The sequence below is a fragment of the Bison bison genome, unplaced genomic scaffold, assembly GCF_000754665.1.
Source record: "Bison bison bison isolate TAMUID 2011002044 unplaced genomic scaffold, Bison_UMD1.0 scf7180017864526, whole genome shotgun sequence".
In the NCBI taxonomy this organism is placed as follows: domain Eukaryota; kingdom Metazoa; phylum Chordata; class Mammalia; order Artiodactyla; family Bovidae; genus Bison; species Bison bison.
In genome coordinates this window covers 1,710,747-1,719,749 of record NW_011495077.1, presented here as the reverse complement: position 1 = coordinate 1,719,749, position 9,003 = coordinate 1,710,747, and the positions used below count along the sequence as shown (strand labels likewise).

Here is a 9,003-nt window from a genome sequence, read left to right as displayed (position 1 = left end):
GAGCTGTGGGGGGCGGAGAGGGGGGGTTTTCTCTTGGCTGGTCAGAGTTCAGCCACCTCGCTGGAGTGCAGGCCACCAGGCCATGCCAAGCTGATGACATCACGCTCCAGGAATGCCCGCTGCTGTTAGCTCAGGAGGCCCGCCTGGAGGGGGGTGCTCCCAGTGGCTTCAACTCCCCAGCCTTCCCTCACCTCCCTCATTACCACCCCCAACCCCCGCCCTTACCCACTCTGATTTCCTTTGCTGAACCTTTTAATCTCCTATCTATGCCTGTCTGACTCCAGCACTCAGCTTTTCTTTCCGCGCCACTCCCAGCCTCTGCCTGGCTCTCTTTAGGTTCATCTGTCTATTTGTCCTTCTGTTTATGGAGCCTCTTCTGGGAATGTCTGTTTCCCTCCTTCTACTCCCTTGTGTCTCACAAGTTTCTAAATCAACTTTTCTGAACCACTGGGGAGAGCTGGAAGTGGAGATTTTGATGAGAGGAGGGCAGATATGGGCAACTTGCCCATTCTCCGCACTGGTCTCATTCCTCCTGATCCCTGATAATTTAGACACCCTGGAGCAGTTCCTGGGTGTTGGTTTCATGGGGAATCGTCCTGCCTTGTCTGCTTGCAGAAGATCCTGGGCTGCTTCTGACCCCAGAGACTCTGGGTTCTTCTAAAATTGGGGAAACAGTCTAGTGTGGCAGGAAAGGGGGCCAACTTTGCTCCCAAACAAAGCACTTTGTCCCCAGTGGTAGTTCCAGTATGTCCTGACCTCCACGGAGCTTATCCCTGGGAGACAGGGCTCAGAGGAGAGCTGTGTGGAGGCTTCTGGGTTGAAAGGTCCCAGAGGGCAGAGTCCATGACAGTGTGATTGCGTTTGAACACATCGTATGGCATCTTGTTCAGAGCCCCTGAACCTTGTCCCCAACCTGTGGTGGGCTCTGCTCTCCCAGGTGGCTCCCTGAGCAAGCCCAGACACTGGGGAAGAAGGCACTCGTGTAAAGCAGGGCCGTAGAAAACTGGTGAGGAGGCAGAAGCTGGAGAAGTAATAGCCAAGGAGTGGGGAGTTGGCAGGAATGAGACCAAAGCAAATGGGAATTGCATCAGATGGGGTATTTGTGTGGGGAAGTGGGGCAGACAGCAGTTAGGAGGACAAGCGCTAAAGTCCAGGTTTAAGTGAATCATGAAACATCAGAGAGCAGTGACCCTGCCATGGGGATGCCCTGTGGCTGGACCCCGGAGAGACTCCAGCGTCTTCTCTGCTGCTTCTAGGGCGAACTTTGCGCTGCAAGGCTTTCTACAGCGTCAATGGCTCTGTGTACTGTGAGGAAGACTATCTGGTGAGTGAGAGGTCCCCTGGGTCTGGAATTGGCTCCCACGCCTTGCTCTGTGGCCGGCTGGGGTTCCACTCCTCAGGTTGTTCTCAGCCTGTAATGCCCTCCCTTGGTCTTCTCTTCCCAGTTTTCAGGGTTTCAGGAGGCAGCTGAGAAATGCTGTGTCTGTGGTCACTTGATTTTGGAGAAGGTAAGCAAACTGTCTTCAGCTGAGACTGTGAGGCTGCTGGGCCGAGGGGCGGAATCAGGAACTAAATGGATCCTGAGAAAAAGTGGGGGGAGAAACCCATCAGCAATCACTTGCATCCTATTCTTTGCCCAAACAACTGTTTATAGTGGCTTCTCTTTGCTTGTGGAATCAAGTCTGGACTGCTCAGCCTGCCATCTAGCCCCTCCCTAACTCTGCAGGCACAGCCCCGCCCTCCGCCTGAGCCTGGAGTATGGGGTCCTGAGTCTTAATCCCCTTTCTGCTACTGGCTGAGATCAGTTGAAGCTCAGTTTTCTTTTCTGTAAGGAGGAGTTGGTTTGGCTGGTGGTTCCCCGCCCTGGCAGCCTAGTAGATCACCTGGGAAGAACAGAAGAAAATACCAGGGCTGGGTCATCTCCAGAGACTGTGGTGAATACTTCTGGGTGGGACCCAGGCACGGATGGGCTTAAAATCCTCCCTGTGTGATCCTGATATGCAGCCAAGGCTGAGAAACACTGGCCTGGATGCTCCCTAAGACGTTTTTCAGCGTTTCTGCATCCATTTTTAAGACTGCTTGGTCCTCCTGGATTCCACAGCGGAGGGAGGAGAGCAGGGGCTCGGATGAGGTTAGGGGGAGCAGCAGGGAGCCTCATCAGTAGCTGAAGAGCAGAGACTGATTCTCCGCCCACCCCATGAACCAGATCCTCCAGGCAATGGGAAAGTCCTACCACCCCGGCTGCTTCCGATGCATCGTTTGCAACAAATGCCTGGATGGCATTCCCTTTACCGTGGACTTCTCCAACCAGGTGTACTGTGTCACCGACTACCACAAGTGAGTCCGGCCCGCGGGCTGCGGTGTGGAACCCGGCTCAGGGAGCCCCCTACCTCGGCTCACCTCTGTCTTCTCCCTTACAGAAGCTACGCTCCTAAGTGTGCAGCCTGTGGCCAACCCATCCTCCCCTCAGAGGTCAGTGTGTCTGGGTTCTCCTACAGGGCAGCCAGGGCTGCCGCCTCTGGGGAGGGACTGGGGACTGGCTGCCTGGCCTCTCATGGGAGGCGGTGGTGCTGAGGAATGCACTCCTCGAAGATTCCCGTGTGACTCTGCTCTCTGGGTCATCACCCTGACCCCAACATCCGGGCCTGGACTTGTCCGACAGCCTCGCTGGGCCCAGGCTTCATCTCTTTTCTCCCAGTCCAGAGAAGGAGACTTTCTCTGAAGTCAAGGTCACCAGCTCCCAGATGTAGGGGCTGGGAAAAGGTGGGGAAGAATCCTCAGGGCTGCTAGGAAGGGGTCAGCCATGATTTACACTGTGTGCCGTGGGAAAAATGCCAAAAGCCTGTGAGGACCCAGACCCTGCAGGGTCTCCTCGTCCCCGGCTTAACTTACTTATGCTGCATGCCCCTTCCCTCTGTAAGGCCTGAGCCCCCAGACAGAGGGGAGGCTCCAAGAGGGGACACTGCCCTTCTGGAGGTGGCGCCAAGGACGGGGAAGGGGAAAGTTCCCATAGGGTTTGCAAAGGCCATCTCAAAGCTACAGAAGGGTGATGTCCTTGGTGGTCCAGTGGAATCTGAGCTTCCACTGCAAGGGGCTCAGGTGCAACAGATCCCTGGTCGGAGAAGTTCAATGTGCCCAGTAGTGCAGCCAAAAGAGGAAAAAGCTACAGATGGAGGCAGAGAGGATCTGGAGGCCTCTGTGTGATCTTTCGTTTGGAGGGGGCCAGGTGGGGAGGGCGAAGCTGGGGTTGTCAAGCTGCTTTCATGCCCACGGGGGTGTGCATTATTTCAGGGCTGTGAGGACATCGTGAGGGTGATATCCATGGACCGAGATTATCACTTTGAATGCTACCACTGCGAGGTCAGTGTCAGGGGCCGGGGCACCCAGAGCTGGAATGGGGCTGGGGGAGTGAAGTCTGAAAACTGTCGTTGTCTGTAGGACAGGTATAGGCCGTGGGAAACCAGGAAGGTGCTCTGACCCATCTCTAGTCTCTGTCTCACCCTTCAGCCACTCTCTCTGGGCCTGGTCCTTTAGTCCTTTCTAAATCAGGCGTCACTTAGAGTCAAGACTCCTAAAACTAGGTACTCCTGGTAACAGCTGGAAATGGGATCCTGTCTCATTATTTCTGCTGTAGCAGCGACACCTGGTGTCCAGCTGCGGTATTTCCCCAGGTTTCTCTGGGTGTTCATCCCCTCCAACCCCACCCGCTTTCTTCCAGTCACTGGGAGTTCAGTGCTGCACAAGGCAGACTTCCCCAGATGTTCAGGGTGCCCGGGCTGAGTTGAACTAGGTGTCTTTCTTTCCTAGGACTGCCGGATGCAGCTGAGTGATGAGGAAGGCTGCTGCTGCTTCCCTCTAGATGGGCACTTGCTCTGCCACGGCTGTCACATGCAGAGGCTCAGTGCCCGGCAGCCCCCTGCCAATTATATCTGAGATGTAGTCACTACTGCTGCCAACACCACCACTGACAAATTCCTCTGGCCAGTGGGCCCCTCTGAGGCCAGCCAAGGCAAGAAAGGCACTGCAGGCCTGGCAGGAGAGTCCCCTAGGGAGGGCCCCAACGGCCAGAGACCCAAAGATCAAGACATTCCAAATGGGGGACTTCCCTAGTGGTCCAGTGGCTAAGACTCGCAGAGGGCCTGGGTTCGAGCCCTGGTCAGCGAACTGGATCCCACAGCTGAAGATCCTGCGTGCTGCAACTAAAGATCCCATGTGCCACAGTGATGATCAAAGATCACGTGTGCTGCAGTTAAGACCTGGCACAGCCAAACATAATTTTTTTCTTAGAAAAAAAGACATTCCAAATGGATGTGGAGGAGGAGCCCTCTAGTTGCCATGGTAGGGGTGACTGGCCTTCTTTCCATGTGTGCAGACTGCGCTGTAGCATGTGACGGGCACATACAGGTGGGTTCCAGTACTTTCTAAAGGTCTGATTCTGGTCTGTGTCTCTAGTATGCATTTGTGTGCACACACACTCTCTCCTTAGTGACTGTTACACTTGGTTCATTAGAAGTAGCTTATCTCTCTGGACCTGCTGCCTCTTAGAGGGAACCAGGATTGTCCATTGCAGCTCCCAAGCTCTGAGGTTCTGGGAGCCAGAGAGGCAAAACTCTTGGTTCTAATGTTTGGCTAGACCTCTTAAAATCAATTCACTGAAAGTTTACTTAAAGTTCATTTCTCTTAATGACCAGGTTGCCAAAAACTGAGTTCTCTTTTGGGTATTTTTATAGCCATTTCGTTGTTCTGTTCTGTTCTTGGGTATTTCAGATTTATATCTTTTTATCAAAGAGTACTCTTGAGTTATCAGCAACATAAATTTATCAGATTTGCAGCACTTTGTAAATGATTGGATTGCTTCTTACCTTTGTGGATAATATCTTTTTCTATGTTAACCTACTTTTCAAACATTAAACAAAATGTTTTGTTTTTTTTTTTAATTTTTTGACCACACCATGTGGCACGTGGGATTAGTTCCCCCACGAGGATCAGACCCATGCCCCTGCATTGGCAGCTCAGAGTCTTAACCACTGGACCACCAGGGACATCCCAAACTTTTTTTTTTTTAAGTATAAAGTTTCCAGCAATAAATATAATTGGTACAAACATTTCGTGTATCATTTTTTGTGTTTCTTAATCCAATATTCTTTTCCAAATTATATGCCTTGAAAAATACAACTCAATATGATTTTGATGCCTAGGTCTGTCTACTACATTCGTTCTATTAAAAGGCCAATCAATATATTCTCAACAAACAAGCATGTGGCCTATTCAGTTGACTAACAAAGGTTGTACAGACAACAGCAGTAGAAAGTGAAAGGGTGAAGAAAGATGCTGGTTTTCTTTGCGATTTATACTTGCATCCTGGGTCTTCACAAGCTTAAGTGACTTTCCCCAGTACCAGCAGTTTGTAAGTTAGGGGACCAGCATTCACACTCAGCGTACTCACCTGACTCTAGAGTCCGTGTGTCTAGCTGCTGCACATGCTGTGTTGCTTTACTGGTCAAATGATGGTTGCTCTGGATTATGACAAAGTAAGGGGAAATATCAGATATTTCTCAATTTCCTATTCACATGGCCCCAATTGCATATGGAAGGGAGTTCTTCAGAATAGCATGTGAAACTAATGACAATTAATAGAGGTGGAATCAAGCACTCTCTCGAGAGGCTGATAAATATGAAAAACCTGCTGATGGCTGTGATTTCTGACCTACCCAGAACAAGGAGGCAGAGGGCTAATGGCAACAGGACAAAGTGTTTTCCCACACGTAAAACAAATTGTTTACCAGACCAAATACAAAATCCTGTACTAAATCAGGTTTCCACATTTGGCTCCTGAGGTAACAAGTTAAATATCGCTGGTTGCACTTTGGCAAATTAGATGGTATTTACTTACTTTTTTTTAAAGCATAAACTTCTTGTCAGATTGATTTTTTTTTTTTTGGTCAGGTTGATTTTTAAAACTACATGCAATCAAAATAATAATATAGTAAATTGTTTGTTCCATAGTTTAAAAATTTATACCAGTTGGCATTTGTAGAGAGAGAGAAACTTTTGTCATCAATGACTAGTATTAAATATTTTTTATTAATAAGTTTTATTCTTTAGTTTGGTCCAATATTGTTGACTGTGCAAGTTTCCTTTTTCAAATGCATTTTTTTTTGTGGCAATAAATATGATCAACTTTCACAATTATTCAGTGAAGGCTTGCAAAGACATATCAATTTTGTAAAAATTAAAGTTTAATAAATATACATGAAAGCTATTTTATAAGTCATAAAAAAGTGAGAGTGAATCTGCTAAATTCTTTTGAAATGCTGCAGATTTGATAAATATTTGAGACTCTAGGCAAATTGGTTTTAGGCAAATTAACCTGATAACCTTTGATCCTTAGTCTTCATTCTATGCCACTTAGTTTCATATTGGAAATAACTCACATTTAGGGATGATTCTAATGACTTTGCCAGCCAACCTGGGAATTGCATAATAGATGCCTCTGAGCAAGTGGAAGAGATTCACACCAGAGTGCCAGAAAGGGAGGAAACGTACTTTGTTTTTGGTGGGATAAATGTTCTGAAATTACTTGTTCTACAGCTGGGATTGAGCCTCCGTGGTGGCTCAGATGGTAAAGAATCCACTTGTAATGTGGGTCAAGACCTAGGTTTGATCCCTGTTGGGAAGATCCCCTGGAGGAGGGCATGGCAACTCTCTCCAGTATTGCCTGGAGAATTCCACGGACAGAGGAACCTGGCGGGCTACACAGTCCATGGGGTCGCAAAGAGTCAGACACAACTAAGCGACTAAGCGCACAGCACAGCACAGCTGGAATTGCTTCTTCCGAACTATTGTTATTAAATAAGAATACAAAGATTCTGTGACCGGGAAAATTTCTCATCAGGGTACTCCAGGCCTGGGAAATCCAGACAAGCATGTGTAGCCTTACCTCCATCCCTTCAGTTTTTTTTTTTTTTTTCTTTTTTAATTGGAGGATAATTGCTTTACAATATTGTGTTGGTTTCTGCCATACATCAATATGAATCAGCCATAGGTATAATACATACGCCCCTTCCTTGAACCTCCCTCCCACCTCTCACCCCATCCCACCCCTCTAGGTTGTCACAGAGCACCAGGTTTGAACTCCTTCAGTTCATTTACTCTTGGGAATCTTGACCTCCATCACTGACTGGCTGATTCCTTTCCAGGTCTGTACTTATATGTCCTACCCCTGTTTGTGGGGTAGGATTCTGTCTTTGCCACAGGGGCCACTTTCTCCCTCCTTTCTGAGGAAAAACAAGTGGTAAGGTCTGATGAAGACGGGCCCAGGGAAGGCAGACCATGGCATAAGAGCAGCTCCGGCCGTCCGATGGCATCACAGGCAAGCTCCAAGCATAGCCCACATGTTAAGAGCTTCCCTTCTTCCTGTTCACGGGGAGATGGCTCATCTTTAGTAGTTCTGTTTGCTATTTCCTGTTGGTGCTGAAAGGTTCATGGGATGCCGCCAAGAACACAGCAACAGGTGGACCTTGTTTGGCCAATCCACCACCTGATTTTCATCAACAGCCACTAGGCCTGAGATGGGGAGAGGAGAAAAGGAAGAATTATGAATCCATTTTGTGTCTCTTTAGATGAGAGTCACGGACAGGGGTCAGGCTTTCATAGCATGCTTGAGCTATGTGCTCTGGCTGGCCAACCCTATTTGCTACAGGCCCAAATGTGGTTTGTGAATAAGGCAGCTTGGGGGAGGGTCTGTCCCTGACTCCTTAGAGACTTGGCTGCTTCCCCCTTCCACCTGGAGTGCTCAAGGCCACGGAAATGGTAAGGCTCCATTTATCTCTTGATTACGCCCTCAGTCAAGGTGGACCTAATAGCTGTTACTGGGTACAGAAAGCTAGTTGGATGAGGTTTCTGAGACTGCACCTATGTGGAAGGGAACAAAAAGAGGGGAAGGAGACTTACAGGACTGAGAGAAAAGAATTGGGAAAAAGTAGTGAGCTAAAGCATTTTTATTTTGTGTTTTTTTTTAGAAGGACCCATACCCCAGAGCTGACCTAGGGGCATTCAGAAGCCTAAAGGCGAGACACTACAAGAAGGACAAGAGTATAACCAATCTCAGTTCTCTCCATCTCCTCCTCCCTTGCAGCAAGGAAGACCTAAGACTGAGCCTCTGCTGTGCCAACTGCTTGTGTAGGGCCCTTGGTATCCACACTTGGCTCTGGTTGGGAAGGAGGTCCTAAGGTTTGACCTGGGAAGTCTGAGCAGACTGTTCCTGGGATACATAGATTCAGTTCAGTTCAGTTCAATCACTTAGTCATGTCCCACTCTTCATGACCCCATGGACCACAGCACGGTAGGCTCCCCTGTCCATCCCCAACTCTCAGAGCTTGCTCAAACTCATGTCCGTCGAGTCCGTGATGCCATCCAACTATCTCATCCTCTGTCATCCTCTTTCTTCCTTCAGTCTTTCCCAGCGTCAGGGTCTTTTCTAATGTGAAGTCAGCTCTTCACATCAGGTGTCCAAAAAAAGTATTGGAGCTTCAGCTTCAGCATCAGCATCAGTCCTTCCAATGAATATTCAGGATTGACTTCCTTTAGAATTGATTGATTTGATCTCCTTGCAGTCTGAGGGACTCTCAAGAGTCTTCTCCAACACCACAGTTCAAAAGCATCAATTCTTCAGTGCTCAGCCTTCTTTATGGTCCAGCTCTCACATCCATACATGACTACTGGAAAAATCACAGCTTTGACTAGACGGACTTTTGTTGGCAAGCTTTTTAATATGCTGTCTAGGTTGGTCATAGCTTTTCTTTCAAGGAGCAAGTATCTTTTAATTTCATGGCTGCAGTCAACATCAGCAGTGATTTTGGAGCCCAAGAAAATAAAATCTCTCACTGTTTCCATTGTTTCCCCATCTATTTGCCATGAAGCGATGGGACCGGAAGTCATGATGGGACTGGATGCCATGATCTTTGTTTTTTTTTTTTTTTTTTTTTTTTTGTTTTTTTTTTT

The 9,003-nt window shown here is 48.3% G+C and overlaps 1 protein-coding gene across 1 annotated transcript in view; it reads left to right on the top strand.

The window, feature by feature from the left end:
- Positions 1-5,105, top strand: part of AJUBA (ajuba LIM protein) — a 10,110-nt gene extending 5,005 nt beyond the window's left edge. Inside the window, exons 4-9 of the mRNA XM_010831409.1 lie at positions 1,257-1,324; positions 1,446-1,508; positions 2,207-2,337; positions 2,421-2,472; positions 3,292-3,360; positions 3,808-5,105. Coding sequence (XP_010829711.1) covers positions 1,257-1,324; positions 1,446-1,508; positions 2,207-2,337; positions 2,421-2,472; positions 3,292-3,360; positions 3,808-3,933 — 509 coding nt within the window. The 3' untranslated portion in view covers positions 3,934-5,105. The remainder of the gene's footprint in view (positions 1-1,256; positions 1,325-1,445; positions 1,509-2,206; positions 2,338-2,420; positions 2,473-3,291; positions 3,361-3,807) is intronic.
- Positions 5,106-9,003: the final 3,898 nt, after the last annotated feature.